The sequence below is a fragment of the Equus caballus genome, chromosome 12 (assembly GCF_041296265.1).
Source record: "Equus caballus isolate H_3958 breed thoroughbred chromosome 12, TB-T2T, whole genome shotgun sequence".
NCBI lineage: Eukaryota > Metazoa > Chordata > Mammalia > Perissodactyla > Equidae > Equus > Equus caballus.
This window is the reverse complement of record NC_091695.1, coordinates 3,130,350-3,147,428: the sequence shown is the minus strand read 5'-3', so window position 1 is coordinate 3,147,428 and position 17,079 is coordinate 3,130,350. Positions and strand designations below refer to the sequence as shown.

The window sequence follows — 17,079 nt, the reverse complement described above, 5'->3', positions numbered from 1 at the left end:
CCAGTATTTAAAGCATGTCTCTTATAAACAGCATAGTGTTATTTTTGAATCTGGTTTAACCATCTTTGTCTTTTCATTGGAGCATTTAGTCCATTTACATTTAATGTAATTACTAACATAGCTGTCTTCTAGTCTACCATCTTGCTACTGGGCACGACCTTTACTCCCAGAATGTGCCCCTTCTGGGGTCTCAACCAAAAGCCTAAGATGTTTGCCAAAGCCCCTGTGTCTCCTCCCCATTAGCAGCAGCTGAAATCTGTTCAGCTCTTCATCTTCTCAGCTGCTGTTTTCTGCTGGGTTTCCCAGAGTTCTCACTGCATGCTTGGTTTAGGAGTCAGCCAGCAACTTGAGGGGAACCTGTATGCAGATTTCTCATTCAGTCCTCTCCATCATTCTTCCTTCAAGTTCCAGCTACTCTGGCCGCCTTAAACTCTGATCTCAGCGCAATAAGACTGCTGCTGCTTTCTGCTATCACCCATTCCTCCCTGCCCTGCGCTCCCCCAATGCCCACCGCCCCCCCCCCCCCCATCCAGTGATTTGGGAAATGCCCTCAGGAAAAACCAAGACAAATGTGACGCTCCTTCATACTTCTCCTTCTCTTAGGGATCGTAGCGTCTCAGATCCTGCCTGCACTGCATGGGTACTCTCCAATTCCTTCAAACAGTTGCTTTCTATATTTTTTCCAGTATTTATAACTATTTTGGCAGGAAGATTAATCTGATACAAGTTATTCCCCTACAGCCAGAACCACAAGCCTTATGCTCTTTCCATTCGCTGAGCCCTTCTCAAAACTGCCTGAGAGTGGGGAGCAAAAGTTTCTGCTGGCAGGCAATTGACTTGAACCTAGTTCAGTCTACAGAGGATGGGATGACCTCATCAGTTGGACTCCAGACAAAGCGATCTGAGATATTTAACTATCAGACTGAAGTTTAGGTATTTGTTAAAAGTTATATGGTCTTGAGAATATGAAAGAATTCAGGAGCCTATTGGGTTCAAGATATTTACATTGCTTAGGATCCTTTTCAAAGGTTATTAGGCCAAAAGAACCAAGAAAATTAAGATCCAATTAAATGAGTGACTTGGTAAGAAGGGCATGCTTCTGAAGGTAGACTGAAGAACAATTGTGTAAGACAATTGCCTATGAGATCGCTTCTCTCAGATTATGAAGTTGACTAAGCAATCATAAATAGCATCCAGTGTCTCTTGGGGATGCTGACAAGAATCAAGTATGCCTCACCAGGAATCTCAAGAATGCTGAGGAGCAATCAGCAAATGACTGGAAACATTTTGGTTTCCTTAGTGGGGGTGAGAAGAACCACTCTGAAAGTCTGCAGCTCTGGCCATCGGTAACCGCGGTTAACTGGGATGGCTGTCGTCGTCTTCAGCGGGCGTGTAGTTTTCAACCCTGGTCCATCAGTCAGGGTCTAGTTGGGGGGCAAAAGCCACATGTGTCATTTTAACAGAGAGAATTTAATATAAAGAATTATTAATCTGGTATTGGACAAATAAAATGGCGAACAGGAGACACAGAGGAATCACACAAGTGGTAACTGCAGGAAGTAATTACCACCTTTAGAAGTGGGGAAACAAGAGAAAAGGTTTGCGGAGGATAGAAATTTAAATAGTTGGGGGCAGGGCTCAGTGCAGCCGGTGCTGCCATCTCCAGGGGAGACGCTGAGCTTGGCTCTGGGAGGGTGGAAAACTGCCAGCTGGAACTAGCTGCAGCTGCTGGTCCCCAACTGTCCCTGCCAGGCGATGATGACAGAGACGGGAAGCAGAGAAGACAGACCCTTCCCAGGCCACCGGCCTCGCGGGCTCCCTCTTGCGGCCCCATTGGCAGACCCCAGGAGGAACCCAGCTAACAAAGAGACAGGTTTGTGGAATCCCAGCCAGCCCCAGGGTCCCAAATGCAGAAACGGCTTGAAGCTGAGAGAAACAGCTCACCAGCACACGGAGAGGCAGGCTTATGTGTAGGAAGATTTAAAAGGAGCAGAACCACAGCACTGGTATTTTTATGTTAGAAGGAATCTGCATATTTGGTGTTTCAGACATGTGATATGTAAGAATGGAAAGCTTAAAGAGTAAGAGATTTATAACTTCACTTTAAACGTGTAATTGAGCAGTTAATTTAGACTTGTGATTTTTTATGGTGACATCTAAGTAGAATATAGAAACATTTAAATTTTCCCTTATTTTTGTAAGTTTAATTTATTAGTTTCCATAAGAATTTAGGATTTGGGAAGATTTTGTATGCTGTCAGAAAAACCGAAGTACTTAAAAAAGAAAGAAACACATGAAGTGTATAAATGCACGTGTTTGAAGGGCTGAGCTGAGCTGGTGAACAGCACCGAGCATTGTTCAAAGGCACCTCCAAAGTTATTGCTAGAATCGGCTAGACTTCGAATAATAAGATTTGTAAGCTCAACTTAAAAGCCTAAAAAAGGTTTTTTAATCTGTATCTTAAATTCAATATTGATTCTAAAGACAAAATTAATTGTATTTATTAAACGATTACCAATTATTAAACTTATTAAAATATTATTTTTAAAGCCAAATTTAAACTTACCAATTTTTAAAGGAAAAAACCCCTCTGACATCTTTTCTACATGAGAAGTCCGCCGTACAGGACAGCAGAGTCCCCACCCCCGGCCCCACTCCCCATCCCCTGAGGTTTTCCTAGAAGTGGCTGGAGAAGAGCAAGAGAAGCAACTTTGCTTCTCCGCTTTTCTGGAAACCCAGAAACCATCTCGCCTTGTAGCAGGCTGAGATCACGCCCTGGCTTGGCTCTTCTGCTTCCTCACCTTCTGTCAAGCCAGGATAACATGAAATAGGATGGCCAGGAGATTTGGGGTGAAGGAACCTGGGGTGGAGTCCCATCTCCATTGCTTAAGGAACTCAAGCCTCAGGTCCCCCCCCCCTCCAGAAAATGGGGGTGATACTGCCTTGCAAGGCTGTCATGAGGACCAGCACAGTGCTGGGCACACCAGCCAGCAGAATCGGAACCTTCCTGTGCTGGATCCTGAGGGCAGCCCGAGCACACTGGCCTGGGACTCTCCCTCTTACTTCTTGGCGGGAGGCAAGCTCTCTCCCCCTCCCTCAGGCACATGTTCCAGGCCCCAAAGGCCCCAAAGGAATTTCTCACCACAGACCGAAAGAGGACAGGCCATGGAAGAGGCCGCTGGGTCGGGAGCAAAGCAGCAGCCCTGGGGGCAGGGTTGGCTCTCTCTCGGCAGGGATGGGCAGCCAGTGGCTGGAGCAGGAAGGGGAGGGGTTGCAGGGAAGGGCTCAGATGTGGCCCCCCTGTGTTCACAGGTCACCTGGCCACTCTGTAGCCCAGTTGGAACATGCTTAGGGAGCAGCAGGGGGAAGGGCCTTGCCACAGGAGAAAGGAGAGCGGGTGAAGGTCCTTTCTGCAAGTACTGGGAGGGAAGGGGTGGGGACCAGAATCATCACCACCCCACTAATTCGTCAATGCACTTCCCTGAGAACTGTCCCTGTATTGCTAGGCCCCAGGCATGCAGCCAGAAGTCCTCCACACCCCTCCCTGCCCAGCACATGCACTGAGAAGGCACAGAGGCGCATGCCTCCTTCTCCCTGGAGAAGCGGTGCGGAGGGCCCCGGAGGAACGTGGGCGCAGCAGGGCGCGGGCGCGGGGTGGGGGGGGGGGTGGTGTGGCGGTGGAGGGCGGCTTCCTGGACAGTGCCAGTCCTGGTGAGGCTGACACTGGTTCACAGGGAGTCAGAGGGCAGCAAAGGAAGCCAGAAAGGCAGGTGGGGGCCAGCTGGGGAAGGACCTCAGAGTCAAGTTCAGGGGCGTGGATTTTGTTGGAAGCCAGGGAAAAGTTTTAAGCAGGGATTGCATTTTAGAAAGATCAGCTGGTGGTGTCCATAGGGAGAGAGGGGTCTGGAGACAAATACGGGAAGTACCAAATCGTAGGAGTCCAGACAGGGAACCACGAGGGCCTGACAGGCACATGACACAGAAAGTAAGAGAAGGGTTGGAGCAAGGGACTCCAGCATCGTGGTCACCGTGGGAGTCCAGGCCATGGTGGGTGGAAGTCAGGCTTAAAGGCCCCTGGGCCAGGCCAGCCAGCTTCCCCTGACCCCACCTGCCCAATGCAGTCTCACCCTCCTGGGGTCCCCAGTACACCACGTGGTGGCCTTTCTCCCACCGAGAGAGATGTCAGCAGAGGAGGCTGCAGAGGCAGTGCCCACAGACACCATGAGATGGAGAGTATCCTGGATTAGGGGGTGGGCCCAATGGAATCACGGGGGTCCTTGAAATTAGAAGAGCGGGGCAGGAGGCAGGCTGGCGTGATTCGATGCGAGAGGGATTCAACCCACCACTGCCGTTGTTGAAGACGAAGGGGCCACAAGCCAAGGAATGGAGGCGGCCTCTAGAACCTGGCAAGGACAAGGAAATGGAGTCTCTCAGAGAGGAGAGGAGGGCAGCCCTGCTGACACCTTGATCTTCACCCAGTGAGACCCACGTCAGGCTTCCAGCCTACAGGGATATTAAACGTGTGCTGCTTTAAGCCACTAACTTGTGGTGACTTGTCATGGCAGTTAGGAAACCAAAGCAAACGTGAGGCTGGCTCCCTGTCGCTCAGGTCTCAGCTCGAGTCAACTTTGGAGAGGCTTTCCCTAAGGCCGCCCTCTCGTCGCTCCTCGTCACTCTTCTGCCACTTTATTTCAGCCAGTTCATGATTTGAAATCCTATTGACATGATTCCCCTGTTAGATTGTAAGTTCCCAGAGGACAGGCATTTGGTCATCAGTCCATCTCTGCATCCCCAGACCAAGAAAAGTGCCTGCACAGTGGCAGCTCCACGAATGTTTGGTGGGTCGATGAGGGGATGCGTGAGAGAACACGGGGGCACACCCGCGCCGTGAAACCTACGCAGGCCGAGCGCTCAGCGGCTCCTCTCCGTCCTCACAGCCTCTGAAGGCTCAACCGAAATGTACACGCCCCCCTCAATCCTCCAGCATCTTCGCTCAGTTCAGGTCACCTCTCCCTCGGGCTTATGCTGCTCTAGCCCTCCCGGGAGAGGAAAATATTATAAATTCCCTCTGCCGGACAGAATCAGAGGGGAAGGTATGGGGAGAGTCCGTGAGGAAATACAGCAAGGGTTCCCTCCAGGTCAAACGCTCCAGGAGGAGAGACCAAGCTGGTGTAGGAGAGGCCTGGCCCTCTCCGACTTGCTCAGTGTTTCCAGGGCGCTGCAGACAGGCGGTTTCTCCAGGAAATGGCTTGCCGGTGCAGCCAAGGACAGCAACAAAGCCCAGGGGAGACCGGCGAGCTGCGGCCGCTGCCCACCGTGGGGCACAGGCAGGGAAGGCAGGCTCAGGTAGTGCAGACAGGACACACAGACTCATGGGCTGCCGCACTTGCACATGCAAGCGAGACGCACAGTGCGGGGCAGGGCGACGTGTACAAAATGCTGGTGACTGAGTCCGTGTTAGAAACAGACAACATGAAAGGCTTCTGGCTTGTGAGCTCACTCCGAATTTAGAGTCGTGATCACTTCCTGTCATTAAACCTCAGCCACAGGAAGATCCTAGCTTCAATAACAAAAATGAATCTTCATCTCATCAAGGGGAGAAAAAGTGGTTAAAAACACTACAGCTGTCACTCTCGCAGTAGTTCTGACGGCTAACGTGCCCAGAAACATCAAGAAAACTTTTTTCTGTACAGTCTGAAATATTTACTGTCCAGTTATCAGGGGTGTTCCTCAAAGGTGACGTTGTAAACTGACTAACAGCACTTAAGTGCACTGGGTCTGAAGTGACAGTCCCATTCTCGATCTAAGAGCTCACATATTTAACTGATGACTGCTGTCCTCATCAGGGGCATTTTGTATATGGAAAAGACATTTTAAAAACATATACTGTGAATGTTGCAAACTAAAAAAGCAAATCCAAGCACGATTAATTACTTTGCCTGGATCAATAAATGCTAGTGCCAAGTGCTGTCGTATACCAAGGAGGACAAAAGCCCTCAGTTGAAGAAATCATATTGCTGCTACTTACTGATATTCCATTTCCTAAATGCATGTTAGTCAATTTGTGGACTTTATCCAACACACACAGATTTTTCTTAGCTTGGAATTCTCAGATCTCTTTTGGACATTTCTCTTCCATCACTCTCTTAGAAGGATGAAAATGAAACGACTTTTTAAACAGAATTTCCAAATTACAAGCCACCAAAAGCACAACTCAGGTCATATTTCAGATCTTCACCCAGAAGGGAAATGCCATCAAGGTTTGGATGTGCTGAGGTCTCTCCCCCGCTGGCAGCTCAAACTTCCTCATCCTCTCCCAGCCACCTCCCGCCCCTTTCAAAGCCAAGCTGACTCCCGTCTCTGAGATTTCACAAACAGAGAGACTAAGAGAACACCTAGAAGGTGCCAGAAGGATCCAGAGCCTTCTCTTTTTTCTGGAGCTGTCATCAGTGGGGCCAACAGGCAAATACGAAGAGAAGAAGAGGGGTTCAGGGTGGATAAGAGCCGGGGCCCGGAGGGAGCACTGTGGAGGACCGGCACAGCACCAAAGCCCACTGCCCCAAACAGCATTCTGAGACCTCACATGGGAGAAATTCCAGGCCCTTCCGGGCACTTCTTTAATCCCAGGGAACGAACATCTCTCCAAAAGGCCCCGCCCACATCTCCCCGTCTCCCCTCTGGAAAGCAATGAGACCTGCCACTCGGCTCCCAGAGCAAGCTGAGACCCCTGCAGCAGCTTTTCCTCTAGACTATGACACGCACACACACAGGCCCTTCTGGATTCAAGTCCGGCAGCTTCCAGAGCTGCAGCCCATGAGCCCTGCCCGCACGGAGGACTTTCCCCTCACCCACTGCCAGGCTCCGTTCTTAGGGGTGTTGCTTACTTTTTAGTCTGAAGACACGCCCCGTTGGAAATGAGCAGTGCAAGATCCTACGTGCAAATATTTGCAATTTTTTTTTTAAATGATGCACATTTAAAAAAATTCAAGTCAAATCCAGGAACAGACTAGCTGGTTGGTAGCAGCTGGCCCCTCACTCACACTAGGAAAATGGTCAGTTTCTGAAATGAGGGAGGGAGGAAGGCACCAGCTACGCCACCGGGGAGGTCAGTTCCTTGAGCTTGGGAAGAAGCCCAAGAGGGAAATGCTGAGGCTTGATCGGAGACGGGCTCTCCCCACCCTTGTGGCCCCCCTGAGCCAAATGCCAAAGGCAGCATGGAGGGTCTAGATGGAGGTGAGGGTGGCCCCTCACCCACGAGGCCGGCAGCTCTTCCCCAGGAATTCTGAAACTAAAACAAGGAAGGCGCATCCCCAGAGCCCTGCTGTGTAGGGCTGCAGGCTACCTACACTCCACTAGACGGGAGCAGAGGTATCTCGCTGTCACCCGTAAGGCTCCGCATCACCGGAACCCAAAGGGACTCTGAAAGCCAACACATCCTGGATGGTTTTGCGTGTGGCCCAGACAAGCTCCTGCTATGGGAATGCCAGGGATACGGGATATATCATTGGGAGTATGAGGCAGTCCAGTATCTGAGGGGAAAAGGCCCGGAGGTGAGCATGTGAGTTAGGCAGGCAAGGCTGGAGGTCAAGAAGTGAACATTAGCAGTTGGGTCTGTGTGTCTGCAGAGCAGCGGTCACAGTCATGACAAAGGGAGGCTGACAACAGGGATTTACCCAGCGCACTCAGACTAGGCCCGAACCCAAAAGGCCAGAAGGCAACATGGCCCAAAGGAGGAGTCCCTCAGCTGCCCGGGACGGGGCATCCTCATCCTGGTGGGCGTCCAGGCAGGAGCTGGGAAGTCCCGAGGTGGGCCTTCAGCCGAGGGAAGCACAGTTTAGCTCCGAGCCCTCCTGGCTGCCCGCTGCCACCTCCCCCAGCTCCTCAGTGCTGTCGGTGATGTTGGGCTCGCTGGAGCACTGCCGGTGGGGCGGAGAGAAGCTGGGTGGCAGGAGCAGGTGCTGGTCCTCAATGCCCGGCTCCTCGCCCAGGCCTGAGTGCATCATGGTGGCCATGGCCAGCAGCTGGATGTCCGAGTGGGCGTTGGCCACCGTGTGCCGCCGGACACTGCCACACTTCTCCAGGTAGGCCTCCCCCTCTTGCTCCGTCAGCGGGGTCAGGGCCATCTCGTTCAGGGGCCGGCTGACGGTGGTCACTGGGGAGGTGTAGTTCAGGAGAGTCACCTTGGGGTGGACCCGGGAGTGGCGCCTGGCTGCAAGAGAAAAACCAGCAAAGGCTGTAATGGCGGAGAGAGAGCAGGAGTCCAAAGCTCGGGATCTGTCGCGGGAGGAGGGCGGTGGCAGCTCCACCTGCAGGACCAGCGTTGGGTGCAGCCTGCGGCAACGCGAGGGGCGACCTTGGGAGGGCTGAACTTTTCTCTTGCAGCTTTATCTGTTTATGCCAGATGCTGCCCCCGACCAACCCTCCCCACGTATTAGGGGTCACCAAAGGACTTTCCTGATAGACTGGGTTCAAGGGCATCTCTCTCTCCCCAGCTGCTGCCCAAGCTTCACTGGATTTGCCCTGAATTCCCTTTCAACCAGTCTCCTCTGAAGACCTGGGCACTGGCTGGACCAGCTTCTAAAAGAAGTCTTCTAGCTCCATTCAGCTAGAGGTGGCTTCTGCAGGGTCAACCTAAGATTAAATCCAGAGGAAGAGGTAACTGGGGGCCCCTCAGCCATCAAAGCTAGCACAGTGGGACATCCCCCAAATCCTCCTGAGCCAGGACCATCAACGCTCCTCTCCTCCAGCCAGGACGACGGTCTGAGACCCACGTTCTGTACAAGTCAGTATCTGGATTCAAACAGCCTTCAGCACCGTCACCAAATGGGCTAGGCTCCAGGAAGGCAGACAGGAAGAGCGAGGGCCGGACACGGATTATGATGCTGCTGCTGCTGCTTGAATCCTCACCACGTTCCAGAAACTTGACATACATTCATCTTCTGAATCCTCCTAAGAACTGAACCTAAGTCTTGATGCATCATTAGCTCCCACTTTACAGGAGAGAATGCTGAGCCTAGAGAGGTAACAACTTACCCGCGCTCACCCAGCTAGAACGTAGGAGAGCCGGCCTTCCAGCAAGGTCTGTCTCTGCAGACGTTGCCCGGCCAGCTGCCGTGCAAGCACACAGACACCTATCACCAGCGAAGTTCCCGAGGGAAGGACAAGCCATGTGTGTGAGGTTCAAAGAGAGGAAAAAGCTTGCCACCGGGGGACAATCGGGAAACTTGCCAGGGAGGATGTACATTGGAGATGGGCCTTCAAAGTAGCAGAGCTCCCAGAAAGGAGGGGGTGGTGGCGTTCTTTTTTTTTTTTTTTTGAGGAAGATCAGCCCTGAGATAACTACTTCTAATCCTCCTCTTTTTGCTGAGTAAGACTGGCCCTGAGCTGACATCCATGCCCATCTTCCTCTACTTTATATGTGGGACGCCTACCACAGCATGGCTTTTTGCCAAGCGGTGCCATGTCCGCACCCGGGATCCGAACTGGCAAACCCTGGGCCACTGAAGCGGAATGTGTGCACTTAACCGCTGTGCCACCGGGCCGGCTCCCCGAGCACCACAGGCCATGGGCTGGCTGGACCCAGCACACACGAAGCGAGGAGATGCACCCCAGCAGGTGGGAGGAGCCGTGCCACAGGATGGCCCTCGAAAGCCCCAGGGAACCACCTGTGAGCAATCAGAAGCAGGCGGGGTGGGGGCTGGGCCTCAGGGACACTCACTGGGCAGGAGCCAGCACAGCTGGAGCCTGAGAGGCCAGAAGTCAGGAAAGCCAGCGAGACCACGTATAATTTTCTATAATGAATATGGATTACAAGTGGAAAAAAATCAGCACTAGCATCAGAGTCATGGTGACAGGTGACCCAGACATGTGGTGGTGATGGGGGCCAGACGAGGAAGAGGATGGGCCGGCGATGCCAGAGATGACACGACAGACGCCAACAAACAAGGGGCCGAGGGCTGGGGAGGATGCAAGACGGTGGCAGCGCCAGGCCGGGGGCAGGACCACAGGGGAGGGGCTGGGACAGCCAGCGGACACGCCATTTTGAAGTTGGGGAAAGAAGTTGCAGTTGAAGATAGAAATTTGAATATATTCCCAAAGTATTGGAGCATGTAAGAAAATGTTCACAGAATAATATTTGGTGACAAAAGCAGAATATAAACATTATTATTATAATATGCATTTTTTTCCTCTTTTAAACAAAACTGGGGTTATACCAGGTGTTGCATTCACACACATACATGCACACGTATGTATAACACCTAAGAAGTTTATACATCAAAATGTTAATAGTAGTTATCTCTGGGTAGAAGGATTACAGTGATTTTTAAAGTTTCTCCTTTATCCTTTTAAAAAATATTTTCCACATTTTATTCCACGTGCATGCATTTCTTTCAAATGAGGAAAAAACATTTTGGGATATAACAACTCTGGAGTCCCCGATGGCTGTGGCCCTCAAAGAGAACATGACCCCTCTGAAAATGAAGAGAGGGGTCAAGGGTTAAGTCATCTCTCGTATGCCTGCATGCAGCGGGCGGACGCTGCCAGAACGACGATTAAATCACTGATGATAACGCAGCCGGGAGCACTGAAGAGGGGCGGGCGCTGCTCTAAGCACCTTGCTGTGACCCCTCTCCCCCCAGGGAAGGGGGTCCTGTTACCATTACTGCCACCTTACAAAGGAGGAAGCCACAGCACCGAGAGGTCACGTAACCTGCCCAATGTCACTAAGAGGAGGCAAAGCTGGCCTGGAACACAGGTCCTGACCTCCAGAAGCCAAGCATCTTCACCGATGAGCCCCCCGCCTCTCCAGGAGGAAGGAAACACGAGGATGGGCTGGAGAGGCGGGAGAAGAACTGAAACAGTCAAGCAACTGAAGCCCAGGGAGAAGATTCCAAAGGAGGAAGCATAGATACCAGCCACACAGCAATTCCCAGGGCCTCTCCTCTCCCCTCCACGAGAAGCTCCCTCTGGGGTGGCTCCCCTGGAGGCACCTGGCTCTTCCCCGCTGAGGCGCGTGTCGGCTGCGTGAGCTGGATGAAAGATCCCAGCGCAGCGGAGGAGGCTGAGGGCGTAGGGTAAGGAATGCCGGGTCGGGGGGCTCTGCGCCAGGCCTCTGCTGCTTTCCAGCTGCCCTCTTCCTGTCGGGGCACTCCTCTCCCAGCCTTCCAGCAGCCCACCCAGTGCAGGGCCCCTGAGACCCTGAGGACCCCAAAAGAAACCCACTCCCTCTCTCAGCAGGGGACGGAGCAGGGAGCAAAGGAGAAAGGCCTGAGCGCAGACCAGCCCTGGGTGCTCTGACAGGATCAGGAGAGCACGCGGTGCCGCTATGGACAGGCCTTGGGGACGCGGCCTGTGTGCTTTAGTTTACTCCTGGCTCTCTACTTGGATCTGGGGGCCCTGACACACACTAGGGTCACTTCCAAAGCTCCCCTGCTGGACGGACGTAGCAGCGAGACCTGCCACGTCCCTCTGTTCAGCTCTCAGCAGGGCCTGTCACCGGGCGGTTTATACGTGCTGTGCATACACATGTCCATCTACACACGTATGTACATACAAACAACGACGAGAGAACAAAACCCTAACCCTTAGGAATAAGTCGCCAAGTCTGCTGGCTCGGAGCCCCAAGGGAGCTGTTTGGCAGTAGGACAATATGTTGTCATGCCCGTTGTTCACAGGGGAAGACTGTGGCTCCACCAGCTCCTCGGTTCTAAAGGGTAGTGCCCAGACCCCCACTACACCCCCTGTGTGCCTGGCCACGCTGCTGCTGCCGGCCCACCTGCCGAGGTCAGGTGACAGCAACCACGGCCCCCAGCAGGCACCAGACAGGAGGCTGTGTAGTCTGGGGGAGGCTGGCCACTGGCCCCCTCGCTGGGAAGAAAAATAGGAGACAAAATGCCAAGGAACAAGCAAGACAGAAGAATCCACGCCAGGCGTTCGCAGAGGCTCTGCCTGAAGCACGTGTGCTCCAGCCATCCACGCCCCGCATTTCTATCACGTTCCCACATCTTTACAAGAACCATGCATTACTTTTATGATCACAAAAATCGATAACTATAAAACAGAAGCACTGGAAGAGTTCAAAGAAGCAGGGACCTCATTAAAGAACCATCCTTAAAAAAATGCCCTTGAGGGCCGGCCCCAAGGCCAAGTGGTTAGAGTTCTGCGTGCTGCGCTTCGCTGGCCAGGGTTTACAGGTTCGGATCCTGGGTGCAGACCTACTCAGCTCATCAGCCAGGCTGTGGAGGCATCCCACATAGAAAATAGAGGAGGACTGGCACACATGTTAGCTCAGGGCTAATCTTCCTCACTAAAAAAAAAAAAAAAAAAACACCCTGGAAAACAATTCATTTCTCTCCCACTGCTGTTAAAAGTCAACACTTTAGATTGGTGGGAAACCTGTGCTGTGGCCCGAACCCTACACCCAGCCTGGCCGGAGAGTGGCCAGACTGTTTGGTCTGCGTGCAGGTCTCTGTGTTAACGAGACCAGGTGGCTGCGGGCAGGAGCGGGGCGGGGTCTGTGTAGATGACAGGGCCACAGGGGCAGACAGCATCTCCACAATGTCTACTGTGCACAGAGACTCCAGTGATGTCTTACGGGAGTGTGGCAACCCAGGGAATGATTCTGCTTGGGGACGGGTATCTGGAAAGGAGCAGGACTAATGTTAGGCTTTCAGCGTGGCTAAGACCTGGGCCAGGCAGACATGAGGGGACACACAGTCCAGGGAGAGAAAAGAGCTGGAACAAAGGCAGAGGGGATACAGGGCAGCTTAAAGGAACGGGACAGGTGTGCACAGCAGACACATGCAGCATCTCTGGAGGAAGTGAGAATTCATTCCATCACTTCCAGGGGCCCCAGCTGGGTAGCAGGAGCCAGGAAAGATGTCGCAGACAGGTGCCCCCACGTCGTCCAGCAGCCTGACTGAAGCTCTTGGAGGGCTCAACAGGGCAGCAAACAGACAGGAGCGTCCACTTCACCTGCTACTGAGAGCTGGAGCCAGAGTGAGGGGGGTCAGCCTCAGGGAGGGGGTCTCAGGAAACCCATCCCTCCTTCAACAAACATTTCCTCAGCTACTATGTGCAAAATGCCGTGCTTGCTGCTGAGAAACATAAAGCCGATGTGGGGCCTGGCCCAGGGGGTGGAGCCACGCGTGATCAGAGTGTGAGTGTGTGTGTGTGTGTGTGTGTGTCTGTGTGTGTCTGTGTGTCTGGTGGAGGGTAGGGTCCACTATGTGCTCGGAACTGTATCCAAAAGGGAGGCACCTCACTGACGCTGACATCGTCTCCGGAGCATTCTGCAGAAAAGGCACCTGAAGCCGAGATGCTAAAGCACCATGACAGTCAGCGAGGAAGCCAGGATTCCAGCCCAGGGCTGACAGCAGAGCCTGGCTCCTGAAATAACTGTTAAAACCCAGCCCACACGACGACTGTTGGGGCAGAGATACAGACGAGGGCACCTGGGGGTTCAGAGAGGAACCGTCATGCAGAGGGGTCCTTTCAGAGGGGCCTGCTCCCTGACAGGGACTCAGCGACTGACCCCAGCCTGGCCACTGGCTCACTCACTCCCTGAGAGGCGAGGGGTGTGAGGCCTGGGAACCGGGGGCCCACGCGCTCCCCGCCCTCAGCAGGCGCACGGTCTAACGGGGAGACTGACAAATAATCGGGCCAGGACTACCCAGCACAGCAGGGCCCGAATGCTGTGTGGGGCCCCCGGGAGGCACGCACAGCTTCTCCCTGGAGTGGCCCATGCAGCTGCCTCGGCCGGGGCCACAGACCACAGACGCAGGGGTCAGCCTCCTCCTCCTCTGAGCGCCCCAGGCCCAGAGATGTGACTGCAGGCCACACCGCTGCAGAGCTGCCGCGGCTCCAAGGCCAGCTGCCCGTCCCGTCCCGCCCCTCTCCTCCGCTGGCCCCTGCCCCGGCTCAGGGCGAGGCTGCGGCTCTGCCTTCTGCTTTCTGGCGGAGTGTTTTGGCTCCCAAGACTGGGTGTGGGCAGCGCCGAGACCACAGGCCCGCCGGGCTGTGCGAGTCCCCTGGGCAGGCAGTGCTTCCTCACCAACTCCCACCAGACTCCAGAGCCAGCCCCAGAAAACCGTGGGCTGCCTCCCCACCGGTCGGCCTCTGGGCCCCTCCGAGGCCTGCAGACCTGCGCTGGGCCCACAGCGCCCTGCTCGCTGTCTGCACCAGGGGAGGCCGGTGCCTGCCCCTCAAGGAGGGGATCCTCCCATCAAGGGCCCGAGGAAGCGGTGGGCACCCCCAGGGCCTAAACACCTGCTCCCTCCCTTGCTGCGGGGCCCTTTGAGCAGGGGGGCACTGGCTGACGCCCCAGCCTCCCCCTGCCTTTCACTCGGCAGGGGGGGGGGGGGGCGAGGCGAGGGGGCGGGGCCTTCCTTCCTCCCCGCCCAGGGCCTCTGAGCCCTGGCACTCATCACCCTACACCGGGGCCAACAGCAGCGGCTCCTTTCAAACCCCCAGAGAGAAGCCAGGCGTGGACGGGCGCTCTTCAGGCGGGAGGCCTGCAGGAGGCCAGGGCTTTCGCTGAGCAGGCCGGGCGCCCGCTGCATGAGGACCCGGCACCTGGGCAAAGTGGGGAGCAGGGGACCCAGGGAGGGCGCACAGGCCTGGCGTCCACATGTTCGTGATATCACTGTCTCCGTCCTCACTCGTGCTCCCTGGGCCCTAGAAAAGTGACAGCTTCGCAGGGGAGGACACACACACTCACTCCACTATGGCCTCGGGCTCGTCTTTTCTCTGGAGCAAGCCCTGCACATACAGGGCTGAAGCTCACTCCTCATGCCCATCTGCCGCCTGGCAGGAACAGAGACGCCCCCAGACTCCCCACAGGGTCAACACAACACACGTGGGCACCTGGTGCAGCGAGGGGTTCCTGTGAAAACCACTTCTCTGGCTCTGGTCACCTCCCCCATGTGTGACCCTGGGGACTTTTCTTAACAACTCTGAGCCTGAGGGACCCACCCCTCAGCAGGACGGCAGCGAGCACAACATGAATCCACGCCAAGCGCGGGCTCAGTAGCTGAGAGGTGACAGGCATTTGATAAGCGGTGGCTTTGGAGCCCATCGGCCCAGCTGCCGTGACCTCTCCCACCCCAGCCAGGCCCAGGGCGGACAGAGGGGCAGAGCCCACGGTGGGTGTGGGGCTCCTCAGGTCCAAGGCATCTCCTCGCTACACTCATTCCCACAAGCAGGATGAACATAAACTTATGCTCGTCTCCGCTTTACTGGGGATGAGCTTTTTTACTTTCTCCTGAAGGAGTGTCCTCGACGAGGCAGGCAGCACAGCGGCCACCTTAGCTTTTTGGTGCCCAGAGGTTGGAGGTGAAATGTCTGGCCTTCAATGCCTCTTGGGCTAAGGAATGAGAGGGACGGACTGCCTCCAGGAGTGGGTGGGGTCGGGGGAGGCTGGAGCCTGCAGGACAGCTGGGGAAGTGCAGACCTGGGGCTCCGGAATCCTGGCCCCAACAGCCCCGTGACCTCAATCCTCATCTGCCTCACCCATGAAATGGGAACAGCAGCGCCCCCGCCGTGGCCTGGAACCCTGCCCACCCCACACAGTGCCCAGGACGTGATCTGTGTCCAGTGGCTTCCCCTGCCATCGGCCGCTTGGCAGCTCTGAAGCTCTGTCAGTTCCTCCAACACCACAGCCTCCTGCTCACTGCTCTTCCCACCCCGAAAGGCCCCCAAAGATCCTTCGCTTTGCCTGCCTCAGGCTGCCCTCCCAGTCTACTTGGCTAACTTGTACTCATCCTCCAGGCCCCATCACAGATGTCACTTCTTCCGGGGAGTCTTCCTGGATTTCTGGGTCCCCGTGCCGCACCCCTGCCGTGGCCCCGCTCAGAGCAAGCGTATGCTGATGAGCCACCATCTGTTCTCCGTGACCCCCTCACGGGACAGACCGTGCGCCCAAGGAGCCAAAGGACTAGTGCACAGATACACCGGCAGCACCTCACAAGGTGCCAGGATGGGGTTTCAGAACACATTTGAGGAAATAATAAAACCAAAAGAGGGCCATTCCCTTCCCTCTCTGCCCCTACCGAGACAGACGACGCCCCAGAGGCCAGGACTGCCCTTGGCTCAAGGCCTCTGCTTTACAACTCGACTGAAGTAGCCATTATTAGTACTTTCGCTGAAAGCTGAAGGCACCCCCTCTTGGAGTGAATCTCCTGTCCCGGGCGCCAGGCCCAGCTGGTGGCGGAGTCCTGCCACAGCCCAGCTGGCCGCTGGCGTCCGACATCTGCCTGGCTCCTCCCGCCCCAGCCCAGCCCCAACTTGGAGCCCGAAGAGCAGGAAGGTGGCTCCGGGGAGGGAGGGCAGGAGCCTGTCTCCCCTCAGCTGTCACGTCTGCTCTGGCTTGTTCCAGCTCTCAGTGGAATGAGGGAGGGATGGTCAGACAAGGGGGACCCGGCAGGCAGCAGGCTGGGGCCAGCACCCTCTGACTTGTGGCTCTGTCTCCAGAGAAACCTGACAAGAACCCCTGGCGCCGGCCTGCCCCGTGTGTCCGCAGCCTCGAGGCCCAGGAAGGGGCAGAACTCCACTGGCACGGCTCCTCCCCCAGCTCTGACCAGGTTCAGCCACAGCTCCATTAGAGCAAGAGGAGGGAACGGCAGCTTCCACATGCGGGGCATCTCCTTCTGCACCTGCACCTCCCTGTGGGTGCCGGTCCCCTGGCCTCGGGTGCAGGGCCTGCCAGCCATCTAACATCTTTTTTTGAGTGCCTACTGTGCACAGACACCATTGCAGTTCCTGGAGAAAGGGCAACAAACAAAAAGTCCCAGCACCTGGGGCTTTATTTCAGAAAGTGACTGAGGAGTGTCTTTTAGGATAAGCCTTATTCTAGAGCCATTTGCCGTCTAGACCGCGGGCTCTCGGAGAGAAGGAACCGATCCTTTCATCTCTAGAGTCTCCAGGGGGCCTGGCACAGAGCCTGGCACTCACCAGTGCAAGCTTTACAGCCACCAAAAAAGGCCCTGATGGGATTTGTCCCCAAGTCCAGGAGCCCCTTCCTGGGCGGGAAGGCCCTGGTGGCACCTACAGAAACGAGCGGGAGCAGCAGCTCCATCCCAT

General features: G+C 55.1%; 2 protein-coding genes across 13 annotated transcripts in view; one reads left to right on the top strand and one right to left on the bottom strand.

The window, feature by feature from the left end:
* Nucleotides 1–10,177, top strand: part of TRAF6 (TNF receptor associated factor 6) — a 42,741-nt gene extending 32,564 nt beyond the window's left edge. Inside the window, exon 7 of one of the 2 annotated variants that reach the window (XM_070229307.1) lies at nucleotides 8,493–10,177. In XM_070229307.1, coding sequence (XP_070085408.1) covers nucleotides 8,493–8,609 — 117 coding nt within the window. In that variant the 3' untranslated portion in view covers nucleotides 8,610–10,177. The remainder of the gene's footprint in view (nucleotides 1–8,492) is intronic. The other variant, XM_070229306.1, reaches the window with a different exon arrangement.
* The window catches only part of PRR5L (proline rich 5 like), a 146,403-nt gene continuing 135,908 nt past the window's right edge, over nucleotides 6,585–17,079 (bottom strand). For all 11 annotated transcript variants that reach the window (XM_014729424.3, XM_070229319.1, XM_070229315.1 and 8 more), the window contains one exon: nucleotides 6,585–8,209. In XM_014729424.3, coding sequence (XP_014584910.1) covers nucleotides 7,815–8,209 — 395 coding nt within the window. In that variant the 3' untranslated portion in view covers nucleotides 6,585–7,814. The remainder of the gene's footprint in view (nucleotides 8,210–17,079) is intronic.